Consider the following 21,974-nt stretch of genomic DNA (forward strand, 5'->3'; position numbering starts at 1 on the left):
GTTCTTAACCACACTAGGCCTTATCTTGTTCCACATGCATTCACACCATTGTGTTGAAGCATTTCTCATGGTGGAATCCACCAGGAGCAGAGAAGCCTCTGATTTTTTTAAGCACAGGAACCACTTGAAATATACTGGCAAACAGTCTGTAGAAGCATGGAAATTAACAAATGTGCACATGAATATTTATCAAAACATCATTTTTTCTCTGTGTGTGGGGGTATGTGTATATGTTTTTGTGGGCAAAGAACCATGAATCCTTCAGCTTCATATGTTAACAGAAAACCCACAAACTTAAAAATACTTTAAAATACTTGGTTAGAAAAGAGAAGTATTTATCTTTTCCATTGGTTAATTTACTTTGCACATCCTGTCATAGTTTTCCACCATTTAGCTTTCCTTTTGCTGTAATCTTTCCCCATTCAATTTCATTTTTCGTCTTTTTCATTCCCATTTAATGTTCTTGTATTTATTTTAAAAATGTATATGCCTCCTCTCTACATAAATTACATACATTTTACATTCCTACCCAAAGACAGGTTTACATAATCTTTTTGCCTCAAGTCAGTGACTGGATAAGAGCCAGTATGGTATAAAGATCAGTCTTCCAGACAACAGTGTTGCACTTTACTGTAACTGTTGTTTATCGAGTGGTCACCTGTGTAGTCACACATGGGTACTACACACATGCAGGCCGGCTGCGGAGAGTTTTTTGAAGTTCAAAAATGCTTATTGGCACTCCATCACCCTCCCCCATGCTGCTTTCCTGCCTTTTATAGCATGATACACGGGGGCAGAGCACCCTTCCATCAGGTACTCTCTGCTGCCACCACAGTGAGGGGGATTGTTGGATTTAAGTAAGAGCTCACAGCAGGGCAGGAGGGAGGACTGTGTGACTGCACAGGTGACCACCCAATGAACAACAGCCACAGGTAAGTGCAACCCTGTTTTCATCATTGTGGTACCTATGTAGTCCCACATGGAAGAGTAGGGAGCTGACTTATCAGCCTGAGGAAGGCAGGTGTGAGCTCTCAGTTGAAAAGGGACTGCAGGACCACTCTTCCTACTTCTGCGCCTCTAGTGGCATCTTCTTCATCAAGTAATTAAGGGTGTGCATTTGGTTAAAGCCGAACCCAACCCCAACCCCCTGCCTGAAAAATACCTTCTCTGTATTTTTTTTTGGGGGGGGGGGGTTGGTAAAAAAATGGTGGCAATTAAAGGGAGTAAAAAAAGCAGATCTTGAATAAAGCCAATTTTTTCAGCACTATTCTGGGCCACTTTGGCCCTGCCCCCATTTTTCCCCCTTCCCCCCTCCTCCCTCCCCCTTACTTACCTGAGTCAGATCTATACTGTCTGCTCCGAACTCCACGTGGAGAACCGGCAAGCAGCATGGATCTAAGCCTGCCAGCATCCAGATCCACGCTGCCTGCCAGCTCCAACCTCCATGCGGAGGTCGGACGCAGCAAGCAGCGTGGACCTGAACATCTCAGCAGTGCAGAACTGAATGTGGAGCCCAGCAGTCAGCTCTGCACCAGGGTTTGGGTTTAATAAACCCAAAAATTGTTGAATTTTTTTGAAAAAGCCTAATCCATTATATTCGGCTTTTTTGAAAATTTCTGGGTTTATTAAACCTGAAACCAAAAAATACCCCCAAAAAGCTGCACAGCCCTACAAGTAATGTCTTGCGAAGGTGCATGATGAAGACTGTCTTGCAGATGGATTTGATGGCGGAAAGTAGCTGAAGTGGACTGAGCTTGAGTGGAGTGAACATGCAGCTGTAGTGGGCAGTCAGCTGGTGCTAGTTTATAGCACCGTTTTATGCAAGTCACTGTCCATCTTGAACTGGATTGTGCCGACAATTTTTTTACCTCTGTTTGGACCCACAAATGATATAAAGAGATTGTCATCCTTTCTGAAGGATTTAGTTCTATTTAGGTAGAACAGCGGCACTCCGCATATGTCCAAATTGTGCAGGGTTACTTCCAATCATCCTGTGGCTCTGCGTAAAGTAAAATAAAATGGTATTGCCATGGGGCAGTCCCTGGGGAATGGGTCCTCCTCAGAGGAGGAACTCTACCAGAATTCAGCCCCACTTGGAGCTGTCTCTGACCTCGCAGCCTGAAGTGGGGCCTGACTCAGCACAGCCTTGAGAGGAGGCTGACAGCACTGAAGCTGGTGGCTCTCCAGAGCATGCACAGGACTTGCAGTCGGACGTTGTGGTAGAACCATCCCTACCCTGCTCAGAGCCGGGACCCAGTGGCCCAGCTGTGAGCCCTCAAGCTGAGGCAGCGTCAAGGGCAGATAGGTGGAGGCAACAGCAGAGAATGCTCTGGTGGCTAAAATACATAGTGCCCTGCTGGAAGCCTACCAGCGTTTGCTGGAACAGCAGCAGAACAGCGAGTCCTTGCAGGATGAGAATTGACGTGGAATTAGTATGCCAGAAAAGCAGCAGCTGAACAGCCCAGAGACGAGGAAGCAACACAGTGCATACCTGAGTAACCTGCTGACTCTCACGCCTGAACAACTCTCCATGACTTTAGACCTTGCACTGGCTATTTGGACCTCCAACTCTCTGTGACCCTCGACCTTGGACCGGCTATCTGGACCATGAACTGTAACTCTGATTTGGCAAGTACTGGACTCTGATTTCTGGCTTTGATGAATGGACTTGTTCTTTGGACACTTCTTTACACTCTCCCTGCTGTTGCCAGCTGCTTGTAGCAGTATCTCAGAGATGCTGTAAGCTTATACCCGAGCATTGGCAGCTAGCCAGCAAAGGCATCCTGGTTTGTGTGAAATTTGGATGTCACTTTCAGGAGAAATTGCAGTGGCATATGAAGAACTACCCTGGTTTCAAAAATCTTTAAGAATGGAGGGGCATGCCTTAGCACCAGTAGCTCACTGACTCTTGTAGCTGATGTGATAGCAACTAGGAATACCATCTTCTTGTTTAGCATACGAAGGGAACGTGTGACCATGGGCTCAAATGGCTTGTCCATTAACATAGATAGCTTGCTGACTCAAGAGTAGCAGTTCTCTTACAAAGGGGTTTCAAAGGGCGATTAGAAAGAGAGAATGCTGAATTACAACTAACAATGAAGCTCAAGACAATGCATTCTCTGGGATTGAATAGGGACCTGGGATTCCCGTCTCATTACCATTGCTGATTTCTCCACACCTACTACCCCTCTGCATATCACACCTGATTCAATCTCGCCTGCTAATGTCATTTACTTGATATTGACATTTACATGCTATTCTCATTGGGTTTGTGAATTCACTCTTCTCTACTTAAGGACAGATGGACTCACATTCTAGCTGTATCTGAAAAAGTGAGCCGTGACTCACGAAAGCTCATACCCTGCCAGGAATGTTATTAGTCTTTAAGGTGCTACTGGACTCTTGCTCTTTTCTGCTCCATGAGGTGAGAAGTTAGTGTCCCTTCCTCATTGTTACTGTATAGTAATTCTTAACTGTAATGCCCATGTAACACAAATTGACGTCCTTCCCAAAAATGGACTAGCAAGGTGATATGAATTACTGCTAGTTGTATCCTAAATAATGCACTTCGCATGTTACATTGGCTTGCACAAGTAGAAATGTGCATGGTGGTTTGTAAGACCAAAAAGATATTGTGGGAACTGGACAAGTATTACAACTGGACATTGAAACGTTCTAAGTCTATTTCAACAGGGTTTATGCAGGAATTTTATGAGGAACCGAGCATAACATAAGGCAATCCAGCAAGCCAAAACACCACCCAGAAAAATCCAGTGATCTCTAGGGAAGGCAACCTTAATTTATACCCCTGCAAATAATCATAAATGACTTTTTTAACAGTCATATTATCAGACACTTACTGAAGGAATGATTCACAATTTACTCTTTACTAGAACTTTATTATTTATATTACGAAAAGAGCATAGCCCTATCTTGTATCTTCATCGCAGCAGTTCTAAAGCAATTACAAAATTGATTGATTAGATAGATAGATTGAATGATAATATATTGATTGATAATATATACAGTGTTTTAAATGTAGCAGACATACCTTCAAACCCTGAGTGCCAGGTATACCGGGGTATCCTGGTTCACCTGCCGTACCTGGTCTTCCTTGTTCTCCCTGAATAATACAACAGCTCCATAAATCTGAGATTATATAATATATGATTAAAGTGTGCATTGCTTTTGATATATAACATCTAACAACCTTGATGCTAAATTATCACAGTTTTGCTTTGTCTAATGTCACTAATGTCAATAGGGTGCCTTCCAGGATTGCAAATGGGTAGCTTTGTTAGTCTGTTATGGCAAAATAAAATAATAGGCCAGTGGCATCTTAAAGGCTAACAATATTTACATCAACATACATTTTCAAGGTCATATCAACCTAAATGTTGTTAATAGGGATGTGCACCAATTGTTTGGGTATTTTTGAAAATCTGGAAAAGTAGAACATAAATGATTCGGCTTTTCCAAACAATCGAAAATTTTCGTATTTAATGAACTCATACCTGAAAAATACATGGGGTCCCTGGCCATCTCCGAAATTGGGGGAAGCAGAGGACACCAATCTAAGTGCTGGATTCCAGTCCATTGCTTAGATCCACAACCCCTGTGGCCTCTGAAATCAGAGGCCGCAGGGGACATTGATCTAAGCAGATCCCCATTGCCTACAGTCTCTGAAGTCCATGGACTTCAGAGACTGCAGGTAGCAGGGATCTGCACCCTCGTCCCCTATGAAGTCCAATCTGCCTCAGATTGGCGCCCTCGCCCCCTATGAAGTCCATGACTTCACAGGGGGCAGGGGGGTGATCCACGCTGGCTGTAGTCTCTGCAGGCAGTGGGGAACTTACTCAGATAGCCACCTCCACCCCTTACAAAGTCCACAATATTCGTATAGGCACTGCTTGCCGGCTCCTGCCTCCTCGAGGAGCCAGGAGCCAGCAGGCAGTGCAGGTCTGATCCCCCGGGGTTCAGGTGGTGCTACTTGCTGGCTCCCATTTCCTTGAGGAACTGGAAGCTGGCAGGCAGTATGGGCCTGATCCCCCCGGGTTCAGATAGGCACTGCTTGCCAACTCCTGCCTTTTCAAGGAGCTGGCAGGCAGTGCGGATCTGATCCCCCCAGGGTTCAAATAGGGTTTTTTCAAGTTTTTCAAGTTTACCGAAGGTACACCCCCAATTGTTAGTCTTCAAGGTGCCACTGGACTTTTGCTTTATTTTATTGAAAAGAGGGGCCAGTAATGCAAAACGGTATTCATTAATCACAATTACTCTTAATGCAGACAAAATGAGAAATCGTGCTTAAGGGCAGCATAGAGAATGTGTGTGCAAAAGAAGGAATTGTGGGGTTCCATGGTTTGTTCTCACTCTCTTAGCATTTAAACAGGGCTGGATGAGCCCTTTAAGAGACATAGCAATGAGTCAGAACCTCAGATGTTCATGTGATTTCTGTCATAACTGGAGTTCCATACTAAGCAAGGAGCTTTCCCTTTCCATAGCAGACAATAGAAGAATACAGCATACATCACTGGATCAGAACAATAATCCAGTGATGTATGTTGTATTCTTCTATTGTCTGCTATGAAAAGGGAAAGCTCCTTGCTTAGTATGGAACTCCAGTTATTGCTTAGTATGGAACTCCATAGATCACTTTAACTACTGTAAATGGCACTGATTAACTAAGCCAAGAATCGTAACTTGTATCAAACCACACCCAATCAGGAATGGCATGGTGACAGTGCCCTGTGATGACATTCAGTCTCCAGACCTAGAAATAAGGGACTTAAATTTTACACCCTACATATCTCTTATTTTAATATATTTTTATAATTGAGGCTTTTGGGTCAGCTTACTTTTCTACCACTTAATAAGGGTAATGCCTGGACTTAGGATGCCACCCACCATTCACTTGGCCTATTATGAGGGAATGATGTGCTTGAAGGAACCACACAGAAGCTGGAGGTAAACAACTAAGAAATAGGTTTATTTCAGTGGTATGTGTGGCTTGGTTGTTTCTTTGTTTTCTTTTTCTCCAGCCCTCTCAATATTAAGGTAAAGGTAAAGGTCCCCTGTGCAAGCATCGGGTCATTCCTGACCCATGGGATGACATCACATCCCAACGTTTACTAGGCAGACTTTGTTTTTACGGGGTGGTTTGTTATTGTCTTCCCCAGTCATCTTCCCTTTACCCCCAGCAAGCTGCGTACTCATTTTACCGACCTCGGAAAGATGGAAGGCTGAGTCAACCTTGAGCTGGCTACCTGAGTTCGGGATCGAACTCAGGTTGTGAGCAGAGCTTGGACTGCAGTACTGCAGCTTACCACTCTGCACCACGGGGCTCTTATCCTCTCAATATTACAGAAACAAAATTACTGGAGAGCTAAAGCCTGACAAAGTGTTACAGCTACCAAGTAGGTTTCTTGTTTGACTCATCCAGACATGGAACAGGAAGGCTTTTAACCGTTTTTGGCAAGAACAGCACACAAACCCTACCTATCTTCAAAAGTCCCCAACGGAATGTCTGCCTAACCAGCAGACTTCCTAACCATTCTCCCACCAAAATTCAACAGCCCCCATCTCTGTCAGTTGGTCAGACTCCTAATGTTTTTTTTGTTTCAACATTCAAATCCACCATTTGAAAGTGATCGGCTCAGGCTCCTGGAGGGCAGAACTTGGAACCATCCATCACCCCACACATATACACACCTGGCAGGAGCCATCCCGTTTCCCTCAAGCCATAGAACTATCCTACACAGCAGACAGACAAGCAGGCCAGGTACCTTGGAGCAGTCATATAGAGCTGGCTTCTGACAACTTGAAGCAGGATGAGGGCCAAGAAGGCACCTGAGGATGAAGGGCTAGCTCTCAGAAGCCCAGGAGCAGCCAGAGAGGGCAAGTGGAGCATGTACACTTGCATGCCCAAAGATGCAGGGGGGTGATGGCTAAGGGGGAGGAGTTTGCCTGGGCATTCTGGATACAAAGTGCTGAATAACAAAGCTTTTATGGTAATATAAGTTCTGTAAGAGATAAATGTACATTGATATGCTATTTGGATACAAAGCAACTACAGTTATTATATTATTATGTTGACTGATCAACAGAATGCATTGCTTGATGAGATCATTACAATACGAAACTTAAGTCATGTTTACCTTGCTGCCTGGTGTCCCTGGTTTCCCTTGTAGTCCTGGCACACCCTTGCTGCCCTGTGAACAAAACATTTGGACTAAGCACGGATGAAGACACAAGATGTGAGGTCGCTTGAGAAATGAATTCTCAAAACAATTTGTCGATGGTGAATTCTAGACAATCCAAGGTATTTAGTCACTGAGCAATTTTCATTATGTATGATGTTCACCAGCTGGATAATTCCTTTTATTATGCTGAAGGATCTAGTCCTTATCCCCAAATTTTATTTATTTATTTAATTAACACTCCATTCTTCTCCCTTATGGGAACCTAAAGCAGCCTGCATAGTTCTCCTCTCTTCCATTTTATCCATTTTGTGTTTTAAACGCACAAGGATCCCTTGTTAAATAAAGCAAGGTTTCCCAGTATGTTGATCCCAGGCAGTAGAGTGCTTTAAACGTCAATACCATTGCATATATATGTGACGGCTCAACTTGAAACTTCACAAAAATTCTAACTATGTATTATGTTCATTGGTTCTTGTAGATTATCCGGGCTGTGTGACCGTGGTCTTGGTATTTTCTTTCCTGACGTTTCGCCAACAGCTGTGGCAGGCATCTGCCACAGCTGCTGGCGAAACATCAGGAAAGAAAATACCAAGACCACGGTCACACAGCCCGGATAACCTACAAGAACCAATGAACTCTGACCGTGAAAGCCTTCAACAATATTATGTATTGTGTTATTTGACATAATGAAAATGTTTGAAACAAACAGACAGAAAGGCCTTGTTCTGAATGAAGGCAACCAAGGAGGCCAGCTGGGGGGTGGGGTCAAGCAGGATAGCCTAAGGTTTATAATATTATTTTCTCCCTGGAGGAGAAAATCTATAATGGCAGCAGGCTGTAAAAAAGACCCAGTTTGGGAATATTTTAATGAAGTTCCTCCACCTATGGGTAAGGCAGTCATGTATGCAAAATGCAAACACTGCAACAAAGAAATGCAAGGCCTGGTGAACCAAAAGAAACAACATCATGAGAAGTTCTATTTATGTAGAAAACCATGATTTAAATATAGTCATACTGACTAGTGATTTAAATCATGGTTTAAATCGTGATTTAAATCGATTTTAATTTAAATCAAATCTACCCTGGTTAGTACAGATGTTAAACAACAGGGGAGTGTGGAAGAATAAATCTTTTGTAGAGTTTACAATGAACATTAAAATGACAAAGCTCTTTCATACAACATACCTTAGGCCCAGGTGCTCCAGGTAAACCCGATGATCCTTCAATTCCAGCCACACCCTGACAATCAGAAACCAAAATCACAAATACGCAGACAAAAATGGCATCTTTCCAGTCAAAGATTAATAATATATAGAAGAAGAAGAGTTGTTTTTTATATGCCAACTTTCTCTACCACTTAAGGAAGAATAAAACTGGCTTACAATCACCTTCCCTTCCCCTCCCCACAACAGACACCCTGTGAGGTAGGTGAGGCTGAGAGAGCTCTTAGAGATCTGTGACTGGCCCAAGGTCACCCAGCTGGCTCCATGTGGAGGAGTAGGGGAACCAACCCGGTTCTACAGATCAGAGTCCGCCACTCATGTGGAGGAGTGGAGAATCAAACCTGGTTCTCCAGATTAGAGTCCACCGCTCCTAACCACTGCTCTTAACCACTACACCACTGCTCTTAACCACTTCACCATATAGCTGTGAAAGTAACAGACCAAAACAGTAAGACCAAGACCTCACCCAAAGAATGAAATATGTGGCAGCACAAACTTATAAACTTATCAAAGATTAAAAGTATTCTTTAAAAAATCTGTGGTGGAACGGTCCCTCTGAACCATGAGTTCTGTTCTGAAATGCATCCCTCTGAAATGTCTAGGTAACCAGCAACCATTCCAAGTCGCCACTTGGCAAACCGCTCTTCTCTCAGCTCACCTGACCCTCAGAGGGGTTTCTCTCTCTTCAGTATGCTGGCACCAATTAGTCGTTTAAGACTCGCCCACCAAGAGGACCAGTACTCCCTGCTTCCCTTCCCACATCGCCTGTCTAAGGCTCTGCCTAGTGTTGGCATCTCCAGCTACCCAAGATCTGGTTACCACAGGAATAACCTTGCAGCACTCCTTTGGGAAATGCAATTTAGCAATTTATCGCCTCCCTTTCCCCGGCACCTGTTTTAAATAGTGTTTTCCAACAGTGGAGGACTAAGTGTTATGGAGAACAAATACCAATATTAAGATATAAAAGAGAAATTGATTAAAAGAAGTCCACACACATAGTCTCTGTACAGCATCAGACTCAAAAAGGAACACAAAGAAAAGATATAAACATGTGATTCTTTGTTCTTCATCCCTAGCTAAGGAATCCTCAATGTGATGCCCATAAATGCCATGGTGTCTAATTACACCTTTCTTGGCACCCGTTTTTAGAAAGTGGGTGGGGCCTAGTGGGGCTTTTTGAGTTCTTGATGCATAATGATGACTGTGGGTTTATGTAAAGTATTTTACCTGCACAAATAGCAGATCCGAGTGATATTCTAAAAACAGTGGGAATTCCTTCGGACCAAGCATGATAGGTCAGCATAGCTAAAATGCCTGACAGACCTAACTGAAATTTCTACTGAAGTTATCAGATCTTTCCAATTTTGAATATATTTTTATAATTCAGGTGGAAGCTGATAATAACATCATTACATCAAATGTTGGTAACTTTTCAAAAATCATTTATGTTTCCATCAAAACCTTGCCAGAATTTCTCTCTTAACGGTACACATTACGCGAAATGAGCTCTCACCAGCTCTTCAGCACCAAGTGTCACTGTTACAAAAAATAGTGCAGGCTGAAAATGTCTGCAGTCATGACAGAAGAGCTCCGCTAAAGAGGAGAAGGAGCCAGGAGAAACATTTTTTCCATATTATTTTGCATAAGTAAGCTAGATGCCTGTGAAGTGAAGACAGATACTGAGAAATGAGGGTTTCTTAGCTAGCTCATTATATGTACTTGTTTTGTATGCAAACAAGACAATATCTTTAAACAATATGTTAATCTCAAATGCTAAAGAGCTACTTTCAGAGTTAGGCATACTCTCACTTCCGGGGAATTTGTGGTTGGCTCCGCCTCCTGCGGCAGACATTTGCAAAAGTAGTACAATTTCCAGAGAACATCAGATAAAAACATCACAATAAAACATGGGAGCCATACACACGTTTAAAGTATCTCCCATCTCTCCTGGATGTAGTTCCCAGATGGCTTAAAGTTATTTGTTGGCCAGCTCAAAGAAATCATCTGGCAGCTGCACTTCCACAGAAAATCCTATATATACAGACCGATCTTTTGTGCACACAGTGTTTTATGTATAGGTTAGGATTTTACTTTTATACCAGAACAATCCAGTTACAACTCCCTCTCTCCCTCCTACCCCAAAAACAGAAAAAGAGTATGAGGACCAGTTATCAGATTATATCAAACACATTAACAGCATCCCACTTTCTTTACAGAATGCACTTGGGGATTGCTGAGTTCCTAAGGCCCTTTAAAAAGATAAGGGTCCCCTGTGCAAGCACCGGGTCATTCCTGACCCATGGGGTGACATCACATCCCGACGTTTCCAAGGCAGCCTTTGTTTGTGGGGTGGTTTGCCAGTGCCTTCCCCCGTCATCTTCCCTTTACCCCCAGCAAGCTGGGTACTCATTTTACTGACCTTGGAAGGATGGAAAGCTGAGTCAACCTTGAGCCGGCTACCTGAACTTCCATCGGGATCAAACTCAGGTTGTGAGCAGAGCTTTGACTGCAGTACTGCAGCTTACCACTCTGCACCACGGGGCTCTCTACGGCCATTTATTCACTGTTAATTGTATATAGGCCCTTCTCTTTTCTGCCTAAACAGATACTATATGTATCCAGGCCTCTTTTGCTAGGAAGGATAACTTTTGGGCAAAGTTCAAGGATAAAATGGAGAGAGTGAAAGTCGACAGATAGTTCAGTATGCTCAAATCATGTAGGAAAGAAAGGTGCCTTTCTTTGGAAACATCTCTGGCACATCTCTGAACAAGCTAACAATACATGCTTGTTTGCCTGCAGTCTATTAAGCGCTCAGAGGCAGGGGGTTGTTTAGATTTCTTGCAGCCTCATGTCTCACATGAAAGCAAAGCAAAAGTACTGCCAACTCTTTGAGTGCTACAGAGTCCACAGCCAACAAAAGCCCGCTGTGTGAACAGCCTCGTATCTTTATTCAAACTTGTTATACATGTATCAAGACTTTAAAGCAGCACCACAAATGCTTCCATGCCAAAGACAACAATTATTGTGTGCCAGAGCTTGCCAGAATCCATTGCCAGTACATGGGCTGGGGTTAGTCCAATCTTCCATTAAAATTAATGAAAAAAGCAGGGACCTCCCTCCCCCCTGCTCACTGCAATTCACAAGCTTTTTATGCCCTAGGTTATTATGCACTTTTATTGGTTGGTTTGATTTGATATTGCTGTGATGGTTTTATTGTGTTCTTTTGTTTTATTTTGTGGGCCACCTCGAGCATGACTCTAAAAAAGTGGAATATAAATGAAATGAATAAATAACAATCAGGAATATTTCCACACCTGCATCCATCTATGTTGGATTTCCTACTGTAGAGATGCCTAAAGACATATATCACCTGCATCCATTACTGATCAACAACCAGGTTCACTGTCAGGATGTTAAGGGAAATATCTGGTAGAAGGGGCAAAAAAGGCGTCTTTCAAGGAAAGTCCTCTTGAGATGATGCTCCCTAAGCTCTAAGATGGTGCTTCACAAATGTTTTGAGTATGAGGACCCCATTTTTAATTTAAAAAATTTCACACACACCCCACATAATAGTAGCTGTACTATTAATATTTATTGATTGGGAAAATACATAATGACCAAAAGCTACTATGAATTCAGTAATGCTTTTTAATGAATTTGTATTGTATTCATGTTGTACTAATCACAACAGCATCTGTATACATTTGAAAAACAGTAACTCACAGAGCATGTACAGAGTGCAATATCTAATTATATCCCTCATGAATGATAGGTGTTGCTGAAGTAGTGATCATGTGGTTTCTGCAATATCATGTAGTTGTGGGGAAATTAAGACAAGTAGACCTCTGAAATTAAAACTCTCTGAACATAAGAGTAACATGACACACCCATGTAGCTCGTCTTTTATTAACTGCAGCAATCTCAAGTGATGAATAACATCAAGACCCCCATGTATAGCCAACCACTCCAAAGCACCCAAATGCTGTGGAAGTTATTTCATTCAAGAGGGGAGCCCAGAGAAGTAAAGCAAGAGAGAAGGTGAATCTACCTTGTCACAGGGTAGGAGTATGTTTTCAGGATCCTAGTAGTTTCTGAAAAAGATATTGAGGCAGGATACGGTGTGTTCTGTGACAGTCATGGTCTGATGACAAACCTGTCTTTGCAAGCAATTCCAGATTCTCTGAATTAGATAAGTCTGAGGTGAGATACATTTTTAAAAGAAATGCTGATGTCAAGAGTCTCTTTTGAGAAGAGAAGAGCATTAATCAAGGCCTCTCAAAAATCAATCAAAGATCTGATGGCTAATTACTGGGCAACTCTACACTGCTATCTAAGACAGCTATTCCAGTTAAGATAGTGCTGTTCTGCTACCCTGACCTGGATGGCCTAGGTTAGCCCAGTCTCATCACATCTTGGAAGCTAAGCAGGGTCAGCCCTGGATAGTATGTGGATGGGAGACCACCAAGGAAGACCAGGGTTGCCATGCAGAGGAGGGCAATGGCAAACCATCTCTGAACATCTCTTGCCTCAAAAACCCTCCAGCGTTGCCATACATTGGCTACGACTTGATGGCACGTTCCACCACCATCCTTCTGCTGGTTCAGCTTTTGTTGTGAGGTAATGGCTAGAAATTGATGCCAAGCTACAGAAAAGACAAGCTGGTATCAACCACAGCACAGATTATGGTGAGGATATAAATCAAAATAGAAGCAGCTTGCCAACACAAGTGTGTTCTCAAGAGTATTAACTATGATTAGTGACAGTGTTCATGCAATACTGAGCCATAAGTAAGGCAAGCAAGGTAAAGGGAGGGAGAGGAATATGGATAGGAAGTTTGTGGCAGAAAGGATAGGTGAGGAGAGAGGAACATTCTTAAGACTGGTTCCTAATTTGCAAACTAATTTGGAACTAGTAGGCAGCAAACATTACTTCAGGAAAGGACCAAAGTCTTATTGAAGGAAATATTTCTGTTCAGGTAACTTGAGCTTAAAATTGATGATCCACAATGGCTGCCTGAGAAATCAGCAAAACTAAAGGGCCTGAATGATCTTTCTGAGTCACCTTTAAAATATCTTCCATCCAGGAAAATATTTTTCTCCTTTGCATTTATATGCCACATTTCTGAAAACAGAATTTCCAATGTGGGCTACGGCAATAATAAAATAAAGTTTAAAATGCACAAAATGGGTCAATAAAACATAAAGGGAAACCCCCAAGGTATAATTTCTCATATCATTAATATTTTTGCAAACAGCCATTTCTTCTGAGTAATGTATATGCCATACAAAATCTAGAAATAATGGAAAAATAATTGACTAAGGAGGGTAATTGGACCCAAGTAAAAACAAATGAATTTAGCAATAGAAGCCATCATCTCTTTTACAACTCTGGCCACAGTTGTGGTAGATAATCAATTGATTTATTAAACTTGGCAATTATAGTGGAGATAATTGTTACTTAACAAGACTTTGTTACTTAATTCCCCTGATGCATTAAATCAAAACTTTCTGCAGGATTTCCATCTGTTCTTTTCCCCCAAACAAAAAGTGTGACTAATAGCAGGAAAATCCCACTCTACACTTTGGTTGATTTCCCCTTTTGTCAATTAAAACATTAATATATTCCATGCATTGACAGTACGTTTATGTTATCAGTCAAGTTGAAAAGAGACAATTGTATTGAATCTTTGCAGGCAATGTAGGACCCACATACCATGTCAGGACTCTGAAGATACTCTGAAATACAAAAGCATTTCCCTTGTCCCTAGACCACACATTGGTTACAAGTGCCACATGATGAAAGCACTTGGAAGTGTAACAAATTTACAAATTTATTATAGAACTTTTACTTGAGGGCTAAACACAGATAATAGAAATCTGCCTCACATTTCACTGGAACTAACTGTCACACACTTCTTCTGATCTGAAGTTCTATGATTGCTACAAAGAACATATGGAGGTCGTACATCAGGAGGCTTCCCTACTAGCCTAGTGCAGACATAACACTAGAGATCTAGCCATGACTCAGAGATTAGGAACATGCTGCAAGATCACATCCTTCCTCTCCCTCCTGCAAATTCCCTTATCCTTTTTGGGTTACTATTAGACATGGGACAGAGTTACACCAGGCAAACCATGGCTAGCTTTTAACCCACGGGTAGAAATTCAACTTGCACCAATAATTAAAGTTAACCGCATCCCAGTACAAATAAAATGCTGTGTCACAGTTCAAACCAAGCTAGGAAAGGGAGGGAAGGATTCCTATGGGTGAGGGACAGGTACAAAGCCACAGTAGCCCAGTTCCACGTGTTACAGTGAACACACATGCATTCTGCATGTACACATGTAACTCTGTTCGTAAGAAAAAGCCAAAGCATATTCACTTTGCAACTTAAAGCAGGGACTAGTACCTGGATAAATGTGGAGTTGGTATCACATGTTCAGGTATACATGCATTGAATATAACAAGGGAATAAGTCAACGCACATATTTTTAAAACCAGGTGTATGCTGCACATGGATTGTATGTGCATCCACTATAACTTGTGAACAGTAGAGTATAAACTAGTATAAACCTGATCTTTTAACTATGACTAGAAGAGTTATTGTGCTTTGTTTGTACAAACCATATCACCAATTAGAATCTTCCTGGTCAACCTATTAGACCCACCGCACTATAGTAGACCCACACAGCAAAACCTTTAATCTCACTTAGTTGAGTCTCATAAAATACAATTCAAACAGAAGGCATAACTCAGGAACTATAAAGCAAATTAAAGTTTCAGCTCAAAAAGAAAGCTTCCGCCAAATCATGCCCCCCTCCATGCCATAAATTACAAACACCAGTGGTGACGCCTATCCTGATGAAAATCAATACCATCCATTCTGGAAAAAGAATCATTTGTGGAAGTTATTAACACGATCAGAACAGAGGCGCCTCACAGTCATAAAAAAGAGTTTAATATGATGGAAAAAATAACAGTTTTCAAGCTCCCTAATAAGTGGGTGACATATGTCCTATTACAGCTCACACGCAATCCTTTGTTAAAAAAAGGAAATCTATTTGTTAATCTTTTTCAGATGTTTCATTAAAAGGCACATAAACAATGTAGTGGTCATAATATTTAGAATGATATGGCTATATTATTGCCCCACAATATTAAATGTCTGTTTATATATACATATATATATAAACAACTTATGTATCTGATAGACTTTATTGAAAACTTAAAAGTACTCTTACTTATTTGGGTTCTTTCATTAATGACAGCATCAATAACTAGTTGGTTGGTTACAAGAAACATAATATATCCTCCACACGTAACTTAATTTATTGCCATCCCAGGACCAACCCGGAGAGCCCTTCAGTCAAATATTACTAACACATCGAATATTAACCTTTCAAACTTTTATTAACATTTAATAAAACATTGATAACTCTAACTTTTGGAATGAGAACTTATTAACTTTATTTGGAAAATTAAGTGACCACAGCTTAATGGCAGTAGCTACGATAGCCTTGGCGCAGCATGGGGGCAGAATCAGGTACATCAGCCGACCCCAATATGGCAGGATGTACTATCCCACCCACAGCGATCCCGCTGTGGGTAACCAAGGGGAAGGGATGGTGCTATTCAGGTAGAACCAGGACGTTCGCCACTAGGTCTTACCCACACCACTTAGAGAAGAGGCTACCTGACCATCGATCTGGTCCTATCCCCATTAGCCTCTTACCCCAAAACCCCTTATTGGGGTTCCCTGTCCCGAAGAAAGGGGCATGCAAGCCGCTTTCCCCAACAAAATGATTCCAGCTCCCATGCCCAACCGCCTAAGCTGTGACAATAAGAACCACAATAACTTCAAGCCTAGGGTGGGATGGGTGGGACAAAGCAGGAGACGGACTGAGCTCCCTGCAGCCACATCCCCGATTATAAAGGGGAAGGGAGGACCAGAGTGAAAACCTCTGCCTCCTGATCTTCGCCCCAAGCCCCGCCCACACTCACCCAAGCTGCCTCCCCACTGGTCCTTTCAAATTCCAGGGAGGCAGCCCATTGGTTGAAAGAGTTTCCTGGCTCACATGGCCCCAGCATGAGGCAGCCTCGTGGTTTAACAGCACTGAGCCTAAGTGAGCCAACGCCCATTTTTAACTTTCGTTTCTCCCGGGCCCGGGGGGCAAATGAGGCTCCCGGCTAACCAGGAACCGTCTCATCTTACTAGTTTAATGTATCCCAGCCATCCACCATACCTGTAAGGAACAGTTTAGTAAACAAGCAAAAAAAACAGCATAAACGTACTGGTGTTCCTGGAGATCCCTTTGTTCCTTGTTGTCCTGGAGGTCCAACTTCACCCTAAAATCAAACACACATTGCACAGATTTTATGGTTGTTCACAAGTTATGATCTTGGAAGAGCAAATGTATGCAAGGGGTGCAGGATTGTGCCTGCTCTTGTTTTAAAATTATACCAAACATGCACGAGGGCAGGGGTCAGCACGCACGATTCCCCCAACCCTATATGTATCATTTTCCTGGGATGGTAACTTGTGAACAGTTTGTCAGAATTAGGGAGAAAATTAATTTGAAAGATTACTTTTAGTTGTAGTAATTTCAGAGGGCTAACAATCATCTAATTAAATAACAGCAACAAAGTTCTTCTCTTGTTTATCTTGGTGTATGAGGGTTCAAGTTTGTTCCTTGGCTCCTCATAAGATGTTACCTCCTAAACTTCTAAATTGTTTTTTAAAAAAGCTAAAAGTAGAATTAATCCCCAATCATTTTCTCTGAACCTTTCACAAAATTCTTATTTGCTCTATGGGGTAAAGTATATAGGTACCCATACAGTGACAACATGCTTCTCCAGCAGGCCAAACAGAACCTTCAGACAGAGGAAGAGTACTGAGATTGGAGAAAAAAAATATGAGCAAGGGGAAGAGTTAAACTCTCCCTTCTTCACTACCATGGCCACAATCTAAGTAAATTCCTCATTCTCCTGTAACTATTCCTATTCTTGTAAAAGAATGTGGGAGTGCCTAATCATGGGTCTCCCAGGTCACATCTAAGTTTGGCCCTTAGTAATTTATTATTATGTTTGTTTTACTGGGGGGAGGGAATTAAGTGGTCTGAATTTATGTTCTCAAAAATACCTTTTCTCCTTTTACACCTTGAGCTCCAGGGATCCCAGGAATTCCCTACAAAATAAGTCAGAACATATTTAATGAATAACACACCTTTAGAGTTATCAGTTTGAGCCTAACTAGACATTAACAATTGTACAAGTTCTCCACTGAGACTTGTGATCAGACTTGTTTTCAGTGGCTGAAAAACCCTAGGGCCAGTGGAGGGGGAGCATTACTTGCCCTGTGGGAAGCCAACATGTACAAGCACCCCAACGAAGCAAGTAGAGCTTCCCCCCCCAAGCCCCCCAAATATCTACGCCACCAAAGACCGCAGAGGGGAGAAGGCAGGAATTCCTCCTCCTCCTGTGAAGCAGGTCTAATCAAAGTCAGGCCCTGCTGTGTTTTTATTCACAAGTTGTCACCAGGAACTACCACTACAAAACAGATTCAAGTCTCAGTGGAGAACTTGTACAGTTTTTAATGTCTAGCTAGGTTAAAGTTAGATCACAGAGAGTGTCTGGAGTCCTGTACATATGAGTATTGAAGGGAACATGTATATGAGGCAACAAGAGATACTGACAGTATACATAGGCAAGTATGCCCAGTTTGCTCCCTCCCTTATTTTTAGAATGAATGAAAAGTTATAGGATGGTTCAAAAGATTAAACAACGCATACAGTGAAGCACTTAACATCTTTATTTCAAGATCTTCTCCTACATAAGTGTTCATGATTTTTGGCGACACTTCCAATTTAAAAACCTAGTTTTATCCTATGCCTGATCCATCAAATTATGTTCCAAATTTGTTAACTTGTCTGATCTTGTGGTTAAGACATTACTATTAGGAAAAGTTAGTGTTTCTACCTAATGCTTTTAGAGTTCCATAATTTATTTTGTCTGCGTGTAAAAAAAGTTGCTCCATCAATGCAAGATTCAGGTTTTTTCCTTTCTACGAGTGAGATAAAATTGTGCATGAAATTTTATTGGGCTTTGTAAGTTAGAACAAAATTTAGGCCCCTTGCAAAATGTTTTACGGTGGATCTAAAAAGCAGATGGCTTATCAGAAGTTGTGAATATGCCTAGGCTAATCATGTTGTACTTTTGCATTAGGAAATTTCCTGGCAAACAAAACTATTTCTTCCATGCTCCAGTGAGGATTTTCAGTTTTATTCACATCTTCCACCCCCACTGTGGTACGGTTGGAGTTTTGACCCTTCCCTCCTACACAACTGAATGTTGGCAGGAAAATACTGAGAAAAAGTACTCAGTGTCCCTGTTACAGAACCCTACCACCCAAACACAATCACAGTTATTTTACAGTACTGTATTGCTATCTATATGAATATTTCTTAGCCTCACTCTCCATCCAATTTGCCTATAAGTGGCTGAAAACAAAATAGAAACTTACAAATATTAATAAATGAGTAAAAGAAAAAACAATACAATCAGTTTTTAAAAGCCCAATAAAACAGCAGAATAAAACCCCAAAAATATATAATAAATAAACAATGGGGCTCATATTGACCATTTCACTTTGGACCACAATTGAAGTGTGATCATATTACTTGTTTGGCCTCAAGGAGAAGCAGCTAGTTATAGCTACTAGAGTGGATTAAAACATCTTCCAAGCAGCCTCCCTCCAACTTGTGGTTCTTCTGTTGTGCCTAAAAACAGATGAGTTAAGCAGTGCAGATCTTTCAGAACAGGGTTGATGCAATCCCTGTAACCAACCCCTGGCCACAGCATTTTGAACCCATTGAAGATTCTGAACCATTTGTCGTCTGGGTTGAGCTTTAGTTTCTTGACCCTTATCCATCCCATTACCTTCTCCAGGTACCTATTCAGTACTTCCACGGACACACCAGGCTTAGTGTTAAGGAGAAATATAGCTGGAAGTCATCTGCACATTGGTGGAACCTCTAATGCCTTATCAGATAGTATGTATTGGAAAAACCTATTCATGATTTATACTGTACTTTTGTTTGCAGTCTCTGTTGTGATCCCTAGACAACAATCCTGGGAGATACATAAACTCCATCCCTCTGCCAGCAGCACTACAATCAGTGTTTTCTTCAGCATATCATATCAAATGCATGGTCACTGGGGGCCCATGATGCTCCATGTATGAAGAAAAGATGGTCATATGGTACTCCAGCTTCTTCCCACAGCACATTACACCATAACCCATTATCAGTGATCCACAATGTTACAAGACAAAGGAATTGAGCCATATGTGCTCAATTGTCTTGACCCCAGAATATGTATTTTCTAGCTTTTTCATGGCCTTAGATGTTTTACTGAAGCTTTTTCCTGAAATCACTTAATTACTTGGCAACAAAAATTCCAGACTTATTCTATTTTAGCTGGGAAAGTGGCCTGATAGGATAAACTCAAGCATTTTTTTTTAAACCCATTTATTAAAATAAATGCTTTCAAACATTTTTGTTATTTTTGAAACATGGCTCAGGGCAGCTGTTCAGTCAACCAGCATATTCAAAAAAGTAATTCTTCCCCCCCCCCCCCCAGAAATCAGAGCAGAAAACTGGTGTCTATTTTGCAATTCTTGCCATGACTCCAAGTTCTGATGTTGCTGGCTATATATGTACAAAGAAGAACTTATGAGGAGAAAACCATTCACCAAATGTTATTAACAGGCCAGACACAGTGGTTTTGCCTTAAAAATTGAATTTCTTCTTTACGAAGCCTATCTTTCATGTTAAGGAGAACAACCAGATATCTGAGAGGATCCCTGATTTAACTTTCATCTATTACCCAACTGTGGATAAGCCACAAAGGAGGTTTCCATCTACAAGAGGGGCACAGCTTTTCAAGTCAGGAGATAACCCCAAGAAAGACAACATTTCTACTAGTTAAGAAGCGCATGGGTGGGAGGTGCACAAGCAAGAAGGCCTCTTCCCTGGTGTATGGAGGTGACTGCCCTCCCATCATTCCAATGATGGATGGAAATAGCATTCTGGAAGAGTGGGTACATCAATCTTTCTTTGTCCTCCCCCCTTCTTAGACCAGGTCTTGACCAATAAAATCATAAAACGTAAATAAGACCCACCTCTAAAAACACCTCCCTTCGAATCTTCTCTGCAGCCTCCAAAAAACGAGCGAGAAAATAAGTACACCGAGGGTCAGAGTCCTCTAAGAGGAATTGAACCTTCTGCTCCAAAGTTGCTCGAGAAAATGCAGACCATTTGTTAAAATGTGGGGTAATCCATTTTAGCCTAAGTTGGTACACCTAAGGAGGTACAGCAATCTAATAATATTGTTTTTGACTATGCAGCCATTGGAGGACAACAGGGATGTCTTTCATTCTTCTTAAAATGTTAATTTTTTTGCTTCCTAAATCCACAGATCTTTGCACACATTACTGCCTGAGAGTACTCACCATGTGTTCACCTGTAGGACAAGGCAGCTGGTGCTGAGCAGTAGAACATGTCTTATACTGGTTTTTACTGCACTGCTTTCTAAACTTGCAATCAAATCTTACTGCACTGTTTATTTTGTGTCTTATATTGTTCCTGTTGCGTTGTTTTTTCAGTTTTGTAAATCCACTCAGTCTCAGTGAGAAAGATGGACTACAAAGTAAATAAATAACCAATAAAGACAACCTACATAGGGTTCTCCGTTACGAGACACGTCGTTGTTCTGTTCTACAGTGGGGGTTTTTAACAGAAGAGCAGTGAAGAGGAAAACTTAGGATTAAGATACCTCCTTTAATGTTGGGTTTCTGCTTTAGCTTCCACATACATGCTGTAAAACAGAAAAATACCTGAGCATCCCACCTAGTTCAGCCTGAAATGGGGGATCTCAAACACAAAAGAGTCTGAGAAACACTGCATCAGAGGCCATTTTCACAGGGATTATTTGCCCTGGGCTCAGAGCTGTTGGGAAGTAGGGTTTTTCCTGCTCTCCCACAGCATCATGGTGTATTCATGCACCTCCCAGTTTCAATGGGTTTTCTCAGATCTTTCTCAAGTCTATTTTACTCTGAATTTTTGGGAAAGATCACAGTAAAGCCTGTCTGGGTCGGTGTGTGTGGGTCGGTGGGTAAGATACTATTTTCTCACTCACATAGCAGCCAGTTTCCCAGATCTTGTCCCCATGGTGGCTATTTCCTTTCACCACCACCATTTTAAAAATTATTTTAATAAATGGCACAAAAATATCATTATACTGTTGTCCCAATAAGTTTAACTGGTTCTTGGAATTCCCAGTGTTTTCTCTTCAGGACAAGTAAGAGGAAAAACATATCTCCCTAACAGAAAGTGCTAGATTCTTATTTTTTTTTAAAAAAAAATGAAAGCACTGAGTACAGGGAACCTGCTACGCCTGTTGTTATAACAATATTTTTGATATAGGTATATATTACTGATATAACAATATTCCATTGGCAATTTAAAAAAATTCAAATGTCCCAGCGGCCCAAAGA

At 41.5% G+C, this 21,974-nt stretch overlaps 1 protein-coding gene across 1 annotated transcript in view; it reads right to left on the minus strand.

Moving 5' to 3' along the window:
- Positions 1-21,974, minus strand: part of COL21A1 (collagen type XXI alpha 1 chain) — a 102,554-nt gene that overhangs the window by 19,040 nt on the left and 61,540 nt on the right. Inside the window, exons 17-21 of the mRNA XM_056856367.1 lie at positions 17,562-17,606; positions 16,715-16,768; positions 8,385-8,438; positions 7,155-7,208; positions 4,052-4,123 (exon numbers count right to left, since the gene is read on the minus strand). Coding sequence (XP_056712345.1) covers positions 4,052-4,123; positions 7,155-7,208; positions 8,385-8,438; positions 16,715-16,768; positions 17,562-17,606 — 279 coding nt within the window. The remainder of the gene's footprint in view (positions 1-4,051; positions 4,124-7,154; positions 7,209-8,384; positions 8,439-16,714; positions 16,769-17,561; positions 17,607-21,974) is intronic.

Source organism: Euleptes europaea, chromosome 10 (assembly GCF_029931775.1).
Source record: "Euleptes europaea isolate rEulEur1 chromosome 10, rEulEur1.hap1, whole genome shotgun sequence".
Lineage (NCBI taxonomy): Eukaryota > Metazoa > Chordata > Lepidosauria > Squamata > Sphaerodactylidae > Euleptes > Euleptes europaea.